Consider the following 19,987-nt stretch of genomic DNA (forward strand, 5'->3'; position numbering starts at 1 on the left):
GCGTGGCAGGTATTATTAACACGATTATTATGTAGTACATTTAGAATCAGACAAAATACGTGACTAGCCCAAGACCAGTAGATTAAAAAAAATGTTTTCTAAAGGAAGCAGAGAGAATTAAACACACACACACTCCCACACCCATCGCAGCCACCACCACACCAAAAGTATTTTTACTGAAATCTGCATGCCCTAGGTTCCCTCCCATCAGCCAGAATAGTCCTGTGATATGAGTTCCCATGCAGAAACAGATCAGTTATTTACAAAATGAGATGCCTCCTGGGGGAGGTTCCTGGAAAGGACCATGCAGCTGAGGCCCTGAAAATGGAAAGGGCTTTTGAAATCTAAGGCTTGGTGTCTCAGACAGAGTGGGTGGAAGCCTGAATGGCCGTCCTCACTCTCCCTCACCCTTCCCCACCCCACACTGATAGATAAGATTAAGCCTGGTGGTTCTGCTGTTTTCTTTTCAAATCAGCAGCTACCTTGAAACTCGCGAATGCTCAACTTGAGATCCTCACTCTCTCATCACACGGGCAGTGGGCTTTTCTGCTGTGTTTCTCGCCTTCTTGTTCACATCATCCTTCACAGACTGTTCGAGCTGAAAACTCGGTAAGAGTTCGGCATTTTCTGTGGGATGAAGTCCGTAGTCCTAACCTAGAAGGTTGCACTCTGCAGCCTCTCTGTTTTCATTTCGCAGCCTGGGCTGTAGCTTTCCTGCCTGGTTGGCAGGTCCCCGGGCCTGCCACTTCTCAGCCACTGTGTGGGTCGTGGGCTCTGGGAGGCTCCGCCCGCCTGAGCGTTTGGACCCTTTTGCGATGTACTGACTTAGTATTGACCCTTTACCCCTTGGCTTATGTCTTCTCCTTTGGGAAGACTTTTCTGCCTCCCCTAAAGAATGAGAAAGGTCACATGCATCCTTGAGCCCCAGTACCTTCTCCAAGGCTCCATTGTGAAACTTCAGCACAGGGCCATTGCCTGTTTCGCCCAGTGGGCCGAGAACTTTCTGAGGACAGGCCCTGAGTCACCCAGAGCCACAACCTCACGTAACCCTGCCAGGCTGGATGTATGGCTTCATCTCACAATCTCTTCAGCCACGAGCATGAGGACCATGACACCCAGTTTTTTTGCTAGCTACCCCAGGGTGCCACTAATCAGAAATGCTAGTCAGGCGGTCTAGAATTTAGGAAGAAAAACATTTTCTTTGTCAAAAGACCATTTTCTAATGAGTTTAATTAGAAATGTGAAGTAATGGAGAACACTTTTTTTTTCTCTTTTCTTTTCATAGATAAAGGAAGTCAGAAGTAGAAACTTCAGATTGTAGAGTTCAGTTCGACTTGAATATGGATCTGTGTTTTTGCTGCACTCAGCAATGTAGGGTTTGGCCACCTGCCTAACATAGGATGGTCAATATAGTCTGCTGCTTTAAACTGGGAGTCCTCTTTTGGAGACAACCTGTAAACAATCTCTATATCTGAGCTTGAAAAAATCATATATTCTCTTTGTAGGTGTTAATATATAGGAGATATTTTCTAGGGCTTCTAAGATATGCTGCCAAGGAGAACACTTTTCACGTCTAGTTATTTGGTTTTCACACACATTTGCCAAGTGATAATGATTCCTGTATCATATTGTAATTTTGATAGTCACTCAACCTACTTTAAGTGTTTAGAAGATGTCTGTTTTCTGCTACTTTTATATAAAATATTTACTCATCCACATCAATAACTTTTAGACCAGAAATTAATAATGTTTTCTATAGCTTTGTATGTGTAGAGGGGGAGGCAATCAATAGAACTGGTGTTTATAATTACAAGCTGTAGGGAAAAAAGTCGTGATTCCTTCTGAATTTTAAAAATTCCTTAGAAAATATACAGTCATAGTTCTTGATCGTGTGCACCATTAGAACCAGTGAGATTTGAAAAGAGATCGAGCCCCTCATTTAATTTTATAATTAATTTTTATGAGAGTGACAGAATGAGCACATATATAAAATATCATCAAGAATGTGGCTAAAATGGGTATTTGAGTTGACTGAATTTTATTTTTGTGAAACATTTTTGAAAAATGAAAATGATTGTAAATATTAACGTATCAAGCAAAACAAAGTGAATTTGTTATGTAGAGTTCTCATACTTTTTTTGTGAGAAAAATGAAAATAATGTTTGGATCTTCTATGTCAATACTCCGTTAGTGTAGACTGCTGGGGATTGACCTTTGATCTAGATTGTAATCCATTCCCCAAACACACAAAATCATTAGTGTATGGAAGCATTGTTTTTAACAAACTTCCATTTTCCTCATTCAACAGAAAAAAAATATTTTGTTTTTTGCCTTAGAGATCTCACTGACTGCTTTATTCGACCATGATTTCCCAACCTGGTGTTTAGTAGAAGAGTTAGGACTATAACCTTGGTTTGGTTTTTTGTTTTTTTGTTTTCCTTCATTTTTTTCCCTTATAACACGCTGCATCTCAGATTTCCATGCCATATTTACCCCAGGTATGTGGAGACTTGGAGAATGAATGACTGAAATGTGATTGTTGTGGTAACTGTGATTGTTTCTACTTCTTAGATCACTTCGGTCAAACATAACACACCATGCATAAGTAATTAATTATGGAAGATCAGAGAAGGCAGTGGAAGTCACGCATCTCACTCTGTTCACTTTCTAAGACCGTGTACCCCCGTTAAAATTAAGAAAGGCTTTATAATAATTACATTGGCTTGCTTTCTTTATAAATCACACTACTTATGGTTTTCTTAAAAAAAACCGCTCAATTAATGAAGAAGGTGGTATTTTAACAGGCTAAATAATTATTCAAGAAGGATGGTACGGGGGAGTTTAAGAGTTGACAGGGGAAGGGGCTGGATGATGTTTAAATGTTATTTGATCTCAGGGATCTCAAGATTCCAGGGCTAGGCTACAGGAGAGATCAAAGAAACGCTGCTCCTCCTTGGTTACAGTGTTTTGTTTGTTGGTTTGCCGTAGACTGCCTCTTTAAGGTGTGCCCTATGAACCGATATTCTGCTCAGAAACAATATTGGAAAGCCAAGCAAGCTAAACAGGGGAACCACACAGAGGCAGCCTTGCTGAAGAAATTGCAGGTAAGGGCCAGCCTCCCACCTGCCTGGCTCAGGCCAGCGCAAGTATAGCAATAACAAAAGATCGTAGCTTGGTGATTTCACTCAGTGTACTGAGATTCCGAGTGGATGTGGCAACACACTGAGAGTGGAAAGGACTTTGAGGTCATGGGGTGTGACCGCTGGTTTCCTGGCATGTAGGTAATACATTTCTCCCATTTATTAGGGTGTGCCAGGCTAATTCAGATATTCACATCGAACTGAAAACCAACTCAATCCCTGTAGGAATATCAAATCCAGTTATATTTTACTTGGCGTAGCACCTAATTCTTTTGGAAAGACCGTTGGAAAAACATTGAAAGTCTATTGTTTCTGATTTGGGCTGAGTGTACATTTAGTAGAACTTAATTTGTGTCGTGAAAATTCCTGTTATTTTCAGAGCTGAAACTGTGTTTTGATGCTTTTGAAATTCACCTGCTGTCCTGGTTGATTTCTCTAGCAATAGTGCTTCTGAAAGTAATTTTATAGGACCAAAGAGCCTGGTACTTTCCTGAAATTTCTAACATAAAAATATCCCAATATATTTTTCGTTACATTTCAGCATTAAATTGAGAGAATCATCACTCATTAGAGTCATGTATTTAATTACTGCCCCACTTCTCCCCGAGCACCAAGAGTCAAGCAACCAGCCTATTTTAGTCATGGTTGTAGCCTTTGTTCCTAAAATAAACCTTATTTCGTTGTCACTTACTATGCTCTGTTTCCTATGCTTCCCACTAAGTATGTGATAATCATTTTATAGCATGCTGCGGAACTGGAACAAAAGCAAAATGAATCAGAGAATAAGAAACTGCTGGGAGAAATTGTGAAATACAGCAACGTCATACAAGTAAGTGTCGATTTAGCTTTCTCTTAAATAGAGATGAATTTTATGGATAACACATTTGGTAGCAATGCCAAGCTGCATTAACATTTGGGAATACGACAGTTTGTTCTTAGTATGATATTTCCAGTTGTATTCAGCACAGTGTTCTGTACAAACACATCTGGTGGGTATACAGAGAGAAGTGAGCTTTTCTAGATGTATGCACAAATTATTAAATCAAAAGGAAGATGATGGGGGGGGCTGTAATGAAATAGTCCTTTAGAATTAATGGGACTCATGTATAACATGTGAAGCTTTATCTTTTCATTTTGTAGACAGAGGAAGGTTTTCAAATTGTAATTTTAGATGGAAATTGTTCCTGAATTGTTACTAGATTTTTTTTTTCCTTAACAGAGGCACTGGGGATTGAACCCAGGACCTTGTGCGCACCAAGCATGCGCTCTACCACTGAACATACTCCTCGCCCCCAGGATTTTGACTTTTAGTTAGTGCACACACTGATTTATCTCAGCTGCATTCCTTTCTCATGCTTCACTTAGATCTTTTAGCTTTTTACTTAGGTATTTGTTAATATATGCCCCACCTTGTTCCGAAAAGAATGTAAGGCATTTTCAAAAATACATTCCTCATAACAAGATAAAGTAGAAATAAATAAAGCAACTAGATCGAAGGGAAAATAGCAACTGGACAGATAAAGTGAAGTCAGGGGTGAGGCATGTTTATAAAATCCACGGTCAAAAGGTTGGTAAATTTGGGCTGGAAGCCTTTCTGTTGTCCCCTTGGCTATAAGGAAAGCATAATATAATTACAGTGTTCACATAGAAGGGCCGTGACGTGGAACTAAGTCAGAAGTCTAGAAGCAAAACGTTCCCAGGAAGAAGCCCAGAGAACTGTTTATCCAACGCGCTCTCACAAAGAGGACACTGTTTAATATCGTCAACAATAACCTGAACAACTTCCTTACCGTAAATACTACAATAGAGCTGCTTGAAAAAAATAACACCCCCTGATGTTTTGTTACTGGCCAGTGGCAAAATGTCCGAGCAGAGGACCGTCACAGCAGCTTTCTGATGGGACAGGATGACGGTGCCTGGGTCTGTGGCTCCCTGGACATATGAGTTAATCCAGTGATGGATTCTGTGGTCCCTGTGGCTGCACGTCCCTCAGACGGTCCTCCACAAATAGACTTTGTCTTAGCCAAGTTCTCATTGAAACTAAGTGCCAGCATGTGGGGCTGTTGTGTCTTATCAAGAACCTGACATGCAAATATTTGCGTGGTGAGTTAGGGGCTGAGCCACGTGCTCTAACAGGGTGGATCCCCAAGGAGTGAGGTTGGCCCCTGAGGGTTTCCATTGGTTTCTGAGATAATTTCCTTCTTAGTGTGTGGATATCAAGACGACCATTATTTTTTGAAGCAATTGGAATAATAGACGGGAAGTTTATTTGTCTTAGCTTTCTACTCAGCAGAATAGTGTCCTGGAAAGGTTTTGCCCGTGGGGTCCAGATAACCCGCACAGCAGTGCGCCCGCCCTCATCTGAGATGGAGCGTCCTCCGGTGGGAGTGGCAGGGTTGGTCAGGGTGCGCGGTCTGCCTCCTCGCACAGCAGGGCTGTCTGCGGGCAGGGTTGGTTAATAATACCAAGTAGGTGGGTGCATTATTACAGTTCCTTGGTTATTCTTTTGTATATTCTGTTTTGGTAGCTGTGCTGGAATTGAGAAAGAAAGAATGTGGTTTGGGGGAACCTCCAGGTTTCCTTTGGAAAGCCTGGTTTTATTCTCTTATTTATCATTTGATGAAAATTATTCCGAGGTGTCCCCTGGTTTGTTTTCCTCATGTACTCACTTTATAAAGAAACTGAATGGGGGATGGAGGTGAGGAGAGATTCAAAGAAAGTCAGTTTGGAAAGGTGGTAGCAGTGTAGAGTCTGCAAAGAGATCCTTTGTTTGATCTCTACCCTGAGCCATGTTATGTGGGCACGTGATGTAGGTATAAACATACACGTGTAATTAGCAGAGGAGTTCAGAGAATAAAGGCGGTCATCTGTTTCTTTCTCCTACAGCTGCTGCATATAAAAAGCAACAAGTATCTGACTGTCAACAAGCGACTCCCTGCTTTACTGGAGAAGAACGCCATGCGCGTGTCCTTGGACGCTGCAGGGAATGAAGGGTCTTGGTTTTATATCCATCCCTTCTGGAAGCTGAGAAGCGAGGGTGACAATGTATGTAACTATGAAATTAAGGGAAAACAGTGCATTCTTAAAGAGAGTAGTTCTTGATAAGTAAGAGTGTCCAGAAAGTGCAAAGAAAGGATTTATTTTTATGTTAATTTCTTTAATAGGTTAAAAGCATCTATCTGTTGTACAAATTGTGCTCAGGAATTGTAAAAAGACAAAGATCAGATTAATTGAAAATCATCTTCCAGCCAGAATTTGTGTGAAAGAACTTAAGTAACGTTAATATTGGCTGAGCCTTTTAAGGGAAGACGCAGAGTTTGCTTCTCTGCCTGATCAGGAGGATGCTTGTCAGTAAGGACAAAATGCTGTGCTTGGAAGATGGTGTCTACCCTTTGAATTAATAGAGTAACACAGTGAATCATGACAGTATTTCGTTTACTGGCTCTGTGACCAGTTGTTTACAGTCTATACATTAAGATGTGTAGATGTTTTATGAATGAGGAGCTATAGATTGGCAGTATTGTCATTGACGACAGTATTTAAATACATTGTGGAATACGAGCATGTTGCATCATGTGAATTTTAGTTATTGCCCAAAATTTTTTTCTGCCGCTTTATAGAGTAAATAAAAATTATGTGAAATGATTCAACAGCATCAGTAGTTAGATACCTTTGTGTGTCAAAAATGAAGTAGCAGGTGACAGTCCCTAACACATGGGAGATGCTTACTAAATTCCGGTAGACGCCAAATACTGAATAACTTTCATAAATAGAATACTTTACAAATACTGGGTCAGGCGATCAAGAAAAGTAGTTGAGATTTAAAAAATTAACATGAAATCGAAGCAATGTGAAAGTGTAATTTTTCTGACAGTTTTCTCAGTCAATATGGTGATGACATCTTAAAATGCACTGGCTGTTTCTTGTCTTAGAAATGTCTTCTGTTGTAGTGAATGTATTTTTCCATTGAATTTTGAAGTGTAAATTCAATTCCACAGGCTTCCAGCTTCATGGTTTAATTTGGTTAATAACTTATCTGATGATGTCCTCCTTAGGTAAGGTTTGGGAGAGGCATGGCATGCAGGAATGTAATGCACTTTACCTCTTGTGTTGGATTCCTTATAAATACTTTCTCCTTTTTTTTTTCTTTTGGCATCAAGTGATGTGTGTGGGAGCATGCCATATATTTCAGTTTCAGTAGGTAGTTAATTACAGTCAACTCTCAATTATTCAGGAACTGATGATGCAGTTTATGAAAAACCTAAGTCTTTGGATGCCCTGCTTTCTAATGCTTGATGCCCTCTCCAGCCCCACACTGAGCAGGGTCCCTGCTTGTAGGTGGTCAAAGAAAATTAAACATCAAAACAAACAAAACCTGAACTCAAGCTCTGGAGGAATGCGATGAAATGATTGGACCAGTAGGGGCCTGGAGACTAGCTGTGGATTTTATTGATTCATTCTGTCTGTTTTTTCCCCATTCCATCTATTCTTTTCCCTGCTCCCTCATCAAAGGAGACTACAAGGTCCCTACCAGGTCAAAGAGAGTTGAGTGTAATGAACTATTTCAAATAATTAGTTGTACTGGGTTGCTGGGCCGGTTTGGGTGCAACCTACCACCCAAACTCTCCATCTTGGTTAAAATGGACAATGTGATTGTTAAGTGCAGCATAGAAATCCTTCTTGTGTGGATGTGCTCCATAAAGCATGGCCGAAACAACCTTACATGTTGCTTTTTGCTGAAGTAGCTCACTGTTTTTGCTCGCCACTGTGCAGCTTTTGTGTGTGATTACAGTGCTGTGAAGCATAAGCACACCCACGGCCCCATACCTGCCACATGAACAGTTGTCCTGTGATGCCCGTCTTCCTCCCTAGGAACACGTAGCATTTCTCTAAAAGCCACGCCTGCTGTATTTTATTGAAGACAACTGGAAATGCTATCCTTTCGTAACAGGAGGTTTAATTACTATTGATTTTCTTTAGAAGCCTGTTAATCTAAGAGGAGAAAAGCACAAGATTTAAAGGACTTTAAAATTTCTATTTTACTATTTAGCAGTTGATGACATTGCGATTTAGGTTGTAAATAGCCACAGGATGTTCGGCGGCTGAAATGAAATGGAAGAATGAGGCTGATGATGGTCTGGGGAGAAAAAGGCTCCTATTGTCAAAAGTCAATGGTGTCTACCGTTTAAGAATATGTCTGTCAAATACCTCATAGAATTTCGGGGTGGGTAGTTTTGGGGGAAAAGTAGATTCCTGGATCCCTCAGCTTTCAGCTGTGTAGAAGTCCTTGCTTGCTGTTGAGCAGTTCGAAAGTCACTGGGGACAGCCTTGAGCAGAGTACATAAATATTTCATTTTCACTTATCTTCCCATGATTGAGTGGTTAATTTTTCATTTCCAACTTTGGTCTGAGAAGGCATTAGTTCTTTACCTGGATGGTAGATTTTAAAATGGAGAAAAGGCTCAATATTCTTTCAATCAAAAAAAAAAAAAAACCAACCACACCCCTTAGGGAAAGAGCTTCTTTAGACAGCAAGTAGATTTCAGTCTTCTGCAAAACTGGACCCCTTGGAATTCTAGCAATGGTGGGACTTGATCCCTGGCGTTTCGATTTTCACTGCAGTATGCTTTTCACCACACCAGGTGCCACTGCAGAAGAGGGGTAGCCGCTGGAGGCATTTCATTGCTCTTCATTTTCGGTAAAATCCCAGCGTGAATCGTGCATGGCTGTTACATAGAAGCAACAGAAGTGCTTTTGGAATTGCGATTTTTAAAAATGTTTGTGCACTAGGGTGAATGTGATGTGGCAGAAAATGACTTCACCCTCCAGTTCTGTGTTAAGCCTGTGGCTTCTCGGGGGGCATCTGATCCCACCAGTGGTTCAGGCTTCATGCCTGCTCTCTTCTGAGAGTATCATTACCAAGGTCCATATTTACCAAGTTATCTAAGTAGATGTGAATTCCCCGAGAACAGGGACTCTTTTTTACACACTTGTATGCTTCCTGGAACTTCTTACTGTTCTTTTCATATCTTACAATTAGCATCTTGTCCATTTCACTTGTAAGTTTATTCAGCTTGGATCGTAAAAGTGACCATTGTTAAGAACATGACCTAGGACCTGGTATTAATGAATTAATGTTAGCTTCTCCTTATGAATACCATTTTTACGAATCCTTGAAGTTTTTAACATTTTGGCTATGTGATTAGTCCCTTAAAATTATATAAGACTTTACAGGTGGTGATTTGAAGTAAAAGTAACATAGGGATTGACCCAAGACTTACAGACAGCTATGGTAAAATAATACGACTTCGAGCAGTGAATATGGGTGCAACCAAAAGGGTTCTTTTAATTGGAAGGATACAACTAAAACATGTGATTCTATTTAGCAGCTTACTGGTGAATATTTATATTCAGACAAGAGTGACATGGTGAACCAAATTTATAAGGAATTCAGGTACAGATAAGAGTGACATAGTGAACCAAATCCAATTGTTCTTTAAGAAACTGGAAGACCAGACAGCGCTGGCAGAGAGTGGTCTCCAGCCCCCGTGCATATAGGATGGAAGACGACTCAGGCTTCTGCACGACTCTGAGACTTGGAGCTGCCTTGGCATCATGGGCAATAGCAAATGTTTTTGTTTTTTGAGGAGGGGGATGCTGCAAATACGTCTATATCGTGTTGACTTTTGTTTATTTGTTTGTCATTTGATTGTTTAAAATAGGTACCAATTCACGATTCAAAGACAGAAAACAATATGAAGATACATTGGGAGAAGTCTGTGTCCTTCCCCCACGTCCCCAGTTCCCACTTCTCTCTTGCACAGTTAACCCCAGGAGGATTTCTTATACATACGCTCCTACTCTCTCCCTCTCCGTTTTCTACACAAACATAGCCCAGTGCTGCCCCCTCATCCTCTTACGTAACACGTTTTCTTGATGTCTTTTCCTTAACTGGTACATATAAAGAACTTTTTAATGGATCTTTTTGAGTCACAGCATCTGACTGATTACGAACTTGAAAGGCACTGGATAGATACCAGTCCTGCAGATAATAGGAGCCATCTCTGCAGACCAAAGAACAACCTTCGTTTGCTCGATTAGTGAGCTTGAGACTTCTCTTACCATACTTGAATCTGAAGACGTAGTTTGTGACAACAGTCCTCTATGTGAATGTAGACACCTGTATATAATTTATCAAAGGTTGATTTATATTGAAAATGTGAAATTGTGTTCCTTAAAGTCTTGGTCTAGGTTAAGATACTGTTCATTTTAATCATCTGAGTCCTTATTTGTTTTTCAGTTGTCTGTTAATCTAGTCCAATGTTTAGTTGGTACGAAGTGTGCAAAGGGAAGGTACCGGTTTTCATTTCTGAGATAGTGAGCAATTCTGTGAAGGAGCGTGTAGGTACTGCAGTGATGTCTTCTAACGGAACTTCACGACAGAAGAACTTCACTTGAATAACTATGAAATAAATGTTCATTATTATCATCAAGAAAGCATAACTTCATTTCCCCACAATTTGAGTTGTGAATAAAAAAACTTGAAGATCAAGCAGACATTGTTAACGGTAGCATAAATAAAAAGCACCTTAGACTTAACTTCTTTAGAGTACCTTTCCATAACCAATTTTAATTGTGATTTAAAAGCGAGCACCAGGTTTAAGGAGCAATATTAGTGTTGGATGTTTAAGATAAAAGTGAACCAGTTGCCCAAGGCCCAGACTATAAATGTGTCCCTATAAGATCGTACCTAATTCTCCATTTCCTGAATCCAGATGACCTTTGAATATTTAATAAATTTCTGAGATTATGGGGAAGATGAGATATAAGAGATATGTTTTTCATTGCAGAGGTAATACACATGTATGAGACTTCCTGCGTGTGCTTGAAGTCATTCTAACCTTTAGGCAGAGTGGCTTTTTGTGGCATATGCATCCACTTTTATAATCTCCTATGCACATGGCATCAGACCTGGTGTGGAGGGATGCTGACCTGTTTATTGACCTATTTAAGAAATGTCTCACTGAAATGGAGACCAATAAGAAAAGGATCTACACCAGCTTTATGAATCCAGACTGGTGGGCACCGTGGGACATGATTATATGATCATTTATCAGAAGGTGTTTTACCTCAAGAAGAAAAAAAAATTGAACTAAAATTTGTATGGGGGTTAAATGGGCCAGATGTTAGGTCAGTAACAAGGATTTCTGTGCCGTTACCTTTAGCTTTAAATGTAGCACCAAAGATCCGTGCAGTGTCTCATTTGCAACTTATTTCTGATTCCCTAGATTGTTGTAGGAGATAAAGTTGTTTTGATGCCCGTGAATGCAGGACAGCCACTACATGCCAGCAACATAGAGCTTCTTGATAATCCAGGGTGTAAAGAGGTAAGTTTAAGAGGAAAGGAAATGAATTTGTTGATTTTTCTCACGAGAGAGGGAAAAAAAAGGCCTACAGTTTCTTTCATTGTTTTCATAAGCGTAAGCCCAGATGTGCTAGTCTGTCTTCCTAAGGTACGTGTAAATTTCAGACGGGCCTTTGACGATGTTTGTGTTCACATACATGCCCCATTGTCCAAATCTGTTCTTTTTTCTCCTTCTGCTGGTTGAAGTAATAATATCTGGTATGAAATGCAATCTGCAGGCTTGTAACTTAGCATCTCTTCATTAATAGGTGAATGCTGTTAATTGCAACACTAGCTGGAAAATCACTTTATTCATGAAATATAGTTCCTATCGAGAGGATGTACTGAAAGGTGTAAGTATGTCCTGCACTTGGTGGAAGAACTGAAGGTAGCTTTCCTGAGCTTCTGGTTGCAAACCCTGTGTGTTCCCTGGCGTTTGAAGTTTAGGCTGTGAGTGTACACCTTAATCCTCACATTGAACTCTCTTATCTCCCCACTATATTCGGGAATGTATAAGTATTCATTAAAAGCCAGGTGTTAGCAGAAGGGCCCCGAGTATCAAAACCAGAAAGACACCCACTTCTTATGTCTGCTTGCTCAGGGCTTTGTTGGAAATGCAGCTTTCTTGACCTTTTTTTCTAGGGTGATGTTGTCCGACTGTTTCATGCGGAACAAGAGAAGTTTCTGACTTGTGACGAATACGAGAAAAAGCAGCACATTTTCCTTCGCACAACCTTGCGTCAATCAGCCACTTCTGCCACCAGTTCTAAAGCACTCTGGGAAATAGAGGTGTGTACGCCCTTTTTTTTTGACATTTAATAAATACTTACATCAAAACGACACGGTCCCTAGGCTGATTGTTTTATTGTTATAGGTATCTTCTTCGATAGACCCATAAAACAGTAATTTCTGTGAACCGGCTTGTACCTCTTCACTGCTGTGACCCTTTGCCTGTCTTCTCAGGGGCATCTCTCTCTCTCTTTTATTTAACTAGGGCATATATGTGATTTTGCTTTTTAAAATTCCATTGTGAATGTTGTCAAGACTGATCAGACTTAAGGTCTTGGGCTTCAAATGGCATTGGAGTTAAGATGGAGAAGGATAACTCACTGTAAGTGAAGATCGTAAGTCCACAGTTACCAAAAAGAACATTTATGGCTTCTGGGGATGCCGTTTCTACTGGAGTGAGGAGACCCATAGTTAAGATTCCATTCATCTTTTAAGAAGTATTCTTTCCTAAGTATTTTATTTTATATACAGTGGAATATTACTCAGCCATAAAAAGGAATGAACTAGTGCCATTTGCAGCAAGATGGATGGACCTAGAGATTATCCTACTAAGTGAAGTAAGTCAGACAGAGAAAGACAAATATATCACTTATTTGTGGAGTCTGAAAAATGACACAAATAAACTTATTTACAAAACAAAAATAGACTCAGGCATAGCAAACAAACTTATGGTTACCAAAGGAGAGAGGTGGGGGAGGGATAAATTAGGAGTTTCGGATCAGCAGATACAAGCTACTATATATAAAATACATAAACAATAAGGCTGTACTGTATAGCACAGGGAACTATATTCAGTATCTTGGAATAAACTGTAATGGGAAAGAATATGAAAACGAGCACATGTATTTATATACATGTAACTGAATCACTATGCTGTACACCAGAAACTAACATAGTTAGTAAATCCACTATATGTCAACAAAATTTTTTTTCAAGTGGTGGGTATAGATTAAAAAAAATATTTCTTAAATGTGCTAATATGATAATTAAGGAAATTTAAGGTTTGGATTTGTCTTTAAAGGACCTTTCTATACAGTGGAGGAGAGAGATATACATAATTAACTACAAACAAGCCATCATTTGATAAGTTCCTTCTTGATTTAATGGACATCCAGACCTATAGCAGTGGTTCTCAACCATTTCAAACCCATCACCCCCCTTTTACAGCATACGTTTTGTTACATTTCCTTTAATGTCCTAAATGAAATTCATAGTTAATATTATTATATATTCTCATGATTAAAAATAAAAGGGCCAAATTCTAGTATAAAGAAGGAATAAGAGGGAGATAACTTATAATAAAAATAATACATATTTCAACATGTAAGTACCAACTCTAGAAGATACAATATTTGTATGAGTCTTTGATGGATACATTTGGATTTGAGAGAAATGGTGGAAGAAGAATCTCAGAAGACATTCTGTGTTAAGTACAGGGAAATGACAGAGCAGAGGCAAACGTGGGCCGTCGGGTAGTATCTAGAATTAGGAGAAGTAATAACAGAACAGACGTATTTGTACGTGATTGAAAAAAGAGGGAAATCACCATAATTGAAATGGGGTTCATAAGGCAGATTAAGAGCTATTGAAACAGAGAAAATGAGACTGCATAATGTTTATGCAAATGAGCTGAGTCTTAGTTATAAATAGAACATCAAAATAATTCTCTCAGTTAGGACATGACTTAGAATAGAGATGAAATAACCCCAAAAAGCATGGTTTTTGTCTTGAAACTCTACTCATGTTAAGACATACTTTCAGTCTCTCACATTCAGAAGAGACCCTATCTTTCCATGTATCTGGAGATCATGTCCTTCGGTAGGTGACAGGGGATGGCGAGGTCTGGGGAAAACAGCCCCCACCACACCTACATGATCTGCTTCCCAGAAGCCCACCTCCCAGTGTCTCTTGTCAGAGTAAGAGAAAGAGAACATAAATACATAATTAAAATACGGCATTTTTCATGCCATAGAGTTCTTAACATTGTTCTCCAAAAATGTTCAAAACATAGGAATAGCAATAATGTAAAATACTATTTTAAAACTTTTTTGGCAAAATACAGCGATGGTCAAGTCACAAAGTGATTTCCCTATATGGTGAGTTCCCTGCATTTCATGTGTCTCTGTCTATTTAATGTTTGGTTCTAGGTCTGTTAAAAGGAGCTTTGAATCTTCTTTCATATATTTATTATTAGTATTATAGCTTTTGCTGTAATTGTGCCAGTGCACCGAAATCTTTTCCAAGAAAACATGTAGATGGAAATGCTATGACCCACTGAGCAGTCAGAGTGGAGAGAGTGAATAAATTATTCAATAATTTTGAGATAATGTCTTGAATTCATTTAAGCTTCCCTCTCCGTAGTGAATTTCTCTGAAATTACTGGATTTTTCAAATAACTTGATGTAAAAACTTTTAAATAAGATTATATATTAAAGCATTAACCAATATGTGTTTGTGGTGAGTTTATTTCTGTCAGAGATTTGAAAGCGGTACCACGGGACGTTTCTTCATTGTGTGCTGCATCAGCCAGGCTTCCGCCAGGAAACCTGAGCGCCAGGTGTTTCAAGCGAGGAGGTATTTAATGTAGGAAATGAGGCGCCAGAGTTGTTGGAGGGACTGGATGGGGAAAAGCGGGGTGAGGAACGTAGTCTTACCTGAAGATCTGGCAGTGCCACAGCCTCCACTGCCTCCTCTTGTGCCCCAGGAGTTGTCACCCCGCCTCCCTGTGGGAGCCTGCACGAGGCAGCTGCCACCACCTTCACTGGAGCCCTAAGAGGAGCCACTTCCCTCTGCTTCCCACCGAGCCCCTTGATACAGGGTAGGGACAGTCCCAAGTATTGCACACAATGTCTAGCCTATGCTGCACTCCCCTGTGAACCGCAGGATATATAATGTCTCGGCCATTGCCCATGAATGCCAGTAGCGTCCCTCCAAAATCATCGTGATAATAAAAAACACCTTCACTTCTCTATCTCCAAATTGTCCGTTGCTAGACCGGCTAGTGTACAGGACAGGAGTTTTTAGTCTGTGATTCATGATAAGCTTCAAGTTGTTAGTTAACTGTTAGCAGTTGTATACAGAAGGTGTCTGTGCGTATTGTGTGCATGTGAGACCATCAATAGATTTTGTCAGATTCTCAAAGGTATCCATGCCCCCCCAAAGGAGTTAGAGTTCAAACACTGACGAGATCACACTAGCCTGTGCAATTAGCAAAGGCTTGGTGGTGGAAGGTTGATGTGAGAACTGAACTTTGAAGGATGGGCTGGTGTTTGGCTGCAGGGGGAACACTTTTGTAAGACTCCGTGCACTTTGAAGTATTTTCATAATTATCTTATTTGAGCTTCTGGAGTAAGGGAAGACATAGAAGCTGGAGTCTAGCAAAAGGCATCGGAAAGTTCTCTGCATTAGCACACAGAACTTGAGGTTGGGGCAGGAGGCAAAGCGTGGTTCCTATTAACAAGAAGAAGGTAATCTGTTGGAGAATAATGGAGTCATCTGAGCACTTCAGTATGCCTTATGATGTTTAATCTTCACAACAATCCTATGATTTAAACCCACTTTGTAAAAGAAGAAACAGCTTTGAAGACGTCACATTGCTTGCTGTGATCCTACTGCAGTAATTGGCAGAGCTGGGACTCAAACAGTTGTCTTTGGACTGGAAGACCAGCCCCACCTGTTGCAACCAACTGTCTCAGACCCTCTACCACTTTCGTTCTCAATGAGCCTAGTGGCTCCACACTGGGGGCAAGGCTGGTTTCCAGGACAGGTATCAAAGGACATAGTGTTAATAAACAAGCAGCACATGGGAAGGACCAAGAGTTGAGTCCAGACATCCAGGCTTTGGTGTTTATGGTTCTCTGCTTGGCATGGTCCCTTCCAATCTCTCTGTATGACTATCTCTTTCTTATCTTTCTGGTTTCTGCTCATAAATCATCTCCTCAGAGTGCCCAGGCTGATGGCCATATCTCAGGTAGCCTTCTCTAGGTCCCCAATCACGTGCCCTGTTTATTTCCCCCTGACAGTAGCCAAATCTTATTGGTTGAAAGCTCCAGTCTTATTCATTGCTGTGGGCTGTATTGCCTAGAGGAGTACCTGGCGTGTACCAGGCTCTCTGTTGAATAAATATTTGAATAACAAATGTGGGGAAACCCATCGTATTTCCAGTTTGGGTCTAGGAAAATGTCTTTTAGAGTAAGGCTGTATTTGCACATATGAGGTGTGAGAATCATGTAAGCCCAGTGAGTTAACTGTTCTCTTACTCATCTGTGGGGAATTTGTTTTTCTGCCACATTGTTTTCATGAAAACGTATATTCGATTTGACAAGTTGAGCATGAACAGGTGGGCGCCCCATGTAAAGTGTGGGCATTTGCTTGCCAGGAACATACCTATCTGTTAGCCGTTGTTTTCATTTCTCTGTTTTTGGCTGTAGGTGGTTCACCACGACCCGTGCCGAGGGGGTGCCGGACAGTGGAACAGCTTGTTCAGATTTAAGCATCTTGCCACTGGGAACTATTTAGCTGCAGAGGTAAGTTGAATGGATGTGGTGCTGTTAAGTCTCTGATTCTGAAATAGTGAAACGGGCGATACAAAAGACGTTGTATCTGTAGGAACAGTTTTTGTGCACATTTGATTATTGCCTATCAAGTTCTGGATTGGCGTGTAAATTGTTCTCAAGATGTAGAGGTTAATTGAAACCTTAAGATGGCCTTTGTCTTGAACATTAAAACAGCAACAGCAACAACAGAACCCTGTGGTTGGTTTGCTGTAGGACATGGGGAAGCAGGGATCCGATCTGCAACCATATGGGATCCGTCCTGAGAGTTCCTATTTAGCTTCACTCTATCAGAATGTCTGCTTTGGAGCCGTGATCAGCCCATTGTTGATGTGGTGTAGCCTACATAGCTTCAGGCTGATCTTCTGTGATCAGTCTTTCCCTGGTGAGTGGGTTTTATTGTTCGAACTATCAGAGAGGAAAGGGTTTCTTCCCTAAGAGACTGAACTGTCCCGTCAATAAAAATGGTAAAAACATATAGACGTCTTTTCTTTCTCCACGAAACGCATGTTGACAGGTAGAATGAAGGGTGGGTAGAAATAGCCACGTACAAATTTTAGAAATGATTTAATTAAAGGTCAGTTATCTAGTTTAAAACTAATTTTGAAAATATTTGTTTTTAGGTGTCTGAAAATATCCATTCATTCTTAACTCTCCTCAACTCCGCCTTTCAATTTAGAGTTTCTTCTGGGATTCTAAACCAGAATTTGGTGTTGGGAATTTTAGTATTATGTGTCTAACTTTTGGTTTTGGACGTGAGGGAGGGTGAGGAAGTAGGGATGGAAAACTGATGAGAAAAACGTGTGGAAACAGGAAGTTTCCTCCTCGCCCACTCTGTTAATCTGTGATGATTTTCTTTGTAGTACTTAACACTATCTCACTTATTGTATGTTTTGTTTCACCGACTTTCTCTGTCAGAATGGACATTCTCTGAAGGCAGGGATTTTTTGTTTTTTCTTTTTAACATCACCACCGTGTGCCCAGCACGTAGGACAGTGCCTGGTACTTAGAAAGCATGTGGTGAATAGTTTTTGAATGAATGAGTGAAGACGAGGCAGCTATTCAGGCTTCTATAAGCTTAGTGGGTAGGAAGAAGGAAATTTTGGGATTTGTTATGTGCCAGGCACGTAACAAATTTGGAGCCGTATTTGGGCAAATTAATCTCTAAGCTCCTATTTCCTCCCCTGGAAAAATGGAGATCATCACAGTTTTTGTGTAATAAGATTATAAGAGAATGAAATGAGGTAAAGTGCTCAGCATAATGTGTGACTATGCTAAGCCTCCAGTAAGGGATGCTGGCATGATTAATATTATTACTTGGTAAATAGGGATTGTTCTTTTTTTATAAATATCTGACTCATTTTTAATGAATCTGCTTGACTAGATGAAATGCAGCTTTGCAATTTATAGGCTGTTTATACTGTAAGTGTTTTAAAGTAACTTTTTTTGAAAAGTAACCTTTTTAAGCAAAATTGAACAGTAAGAGGCAGGGGGTGAATCTTGTCTAAAATAAGAATTAGAAAAGTCTACTGGATGTCCCATAAAAGATTCGAAGTTAGGGTTATTATTCTCTTGGAGATGGGGAGAACTCAAGTGCAACACACCTTTGGTAGGGGGTACCAGGGAGGTGCAAGGATGCTTGATGGATGAGTAAGGCAGATGGGGAAGGGAAGAGAGAGAAGGAGTGTTCAGGCAATGAGGACAGGGAGGTGTGTGGCATTATACAACCTGGTTTCATGTGGATAGTGCATGTCTGTGTCACACATAAGATGTGTGTGAATTTGGAAGTCGTGCTAGAAGTGGGAGGGGAGTGCTGGGGCCAGAAAGGTAGGGCAGCTGTTTTTTTTCAGACCGTATATATTAAGACAAGGAGAATGGGTTTTTTTTTCCACTTAAAGAGCAGTGTTCTAAGTGATTTGTGTTCAAAGAAAGACCACTCCAGAGTGGTCCACTGTCCACTATGGTAGTCACCAGCCATGTGCTGGCTATTTAAATTAAAACGAATATTCCTGAAGTCAAGTAAAGTTAGAAAGTCTGGCAGCCTGAGAAGTCATAGAAGCCACTGGAAGGTCCAGTGGGCTGAGTCGCAGATGCCAAGCGAGGGAAGATGGAGTTTCAGCAAGGAGGGAGTGCTCCCGAAAAGGTCAGGAACGAAGTGTCTTTACAGCATTTGGCAAAGAACATGCTCATCTGTGACTTCTCCGAGAGCACTTTTAACGGAAACCAGAATGCAGGAGGTGGAGGACCGAGGAGGAAGCCAGGAAGCGGGAGGAAGTGGGGACGGAGTCCTTGTACAATGGCTGTAAAAGGGCGGGAAGCAGACTCATTAAAGGAAAGTAAGAGTCCTATTAGGCTGATGTTTATAAAGTATTTTTTAAAAAGTAAGATGGCTGAGAACTGAGCTGTTTTTGCTTTAAAGGGAAGGTCCTATCAGAGGGCAGGAGTTGGCAGCATTTGCCCTCAGCTTTTCTACTTTCAACACATATTTATAATTGGAAATACTAATTTAATGTGCTTGAGGCATTCCTGGTAAATTGCATGATGTCATTCTTGAATTGCCTTTGAGTTCATGGTGTTTATGTTGGCCAGTGTGGCAAAGAGAGCCTAGTGCAGTGGGAATAAAAGCCCCAGGTATACTGCTTGCAGTCTCTCTGCCTTAAGCAAATACGTAACCTCTCTGAACCTCAGTCCCCCTGTATGTAAAAAAGGTGATAATATATATTATATGGGATTTTTGGGGAATTGTGAACTTTCAGCACCTTGTACCTAAAAGGCATTCAGTAAGTGTTAAGTCCTGTTGCTTCCACTGAGAGGAAGAGGACAAAAAATGTGAAGTAGTGCATTATTATTATTATTATTTTAAACATTATTTTTATTATTTTCATGATCCAAAACTGGTATTTCTTTGTCAGTCAGATAACCCAAGGGGAAAATGTTCAGGGACTCACCACTGGCTACCTTGTTCCCAGAATGGTGCCTGATATTTAATTTACACTCAGTAAATATCAGATGGTCTAATGAATGAATCAGAGATTCAGTGAGGTTGTAAATCCAATCACTTCACTTTACAGAAAGGGAAACCCAGGCTCAGAGAGGTGACC

The 19,987-nt window shown here is 40.3% G+C and overlaps 1 protein-coding gene across 2 annotated transcripts in view; it reads left to right on the forward strand.

Moving 5' to 3' along the window:
• ITPR2 (inositol 1,4,5-trisphosphate receptor type 2) overlaps positions 1-19,987 on the forward strand; it is a 419,753-nt gene that overhangs the window by 73,102 nt on the left and 326,664 nt on the right. The window contains exons 3-9 of one of the 2 annotated variants that reach the window (XM_072954773.1): positions 2,989-3,104; positions 3,883-3,969; positions 6,027-6,185; positions 11,429-11,527; positions 11,814-11,897; positions 12,187-12,333; positions 16,764-16,859. In XM_072954773.1, the coding sequence (XP_072810874.1) occupies positions 2,989-3,104; positions 3,883-3,969; positions 6,027-6,185; positions 11,429-11,527; positions 11,814-11,897; positions 12,187-12,333; positions 16,764-16,859 (788 nt within the window). Of the gene's footprint in view, positions 1-2,988; positions 3,105-3,882; positions 3,970-5,524; positions 5,613-6,026; positions 6,186-11,428; positions 11,528-11,813; positions 11,898-12,186; positions 12,334-16,763; positions 16,860-19,987 lie in introns of those variants that run through there. The other variant, XM_072954774.1, reaches the window with a different exon arrangement.

This window comes from Vicugna pacos, chromosome 34 (genome assembly GCF_048564905.1).
Source record: "Vicugna pacos chromosome 34, VicPac4, whole genome shotgun sequence".
Taxonomy (NCBI): Eukaryota; Metazoa; Chordata; class Mammalia; order Artiodactyla; family Camelidae; genus Vicugna; species Vicugna pacos.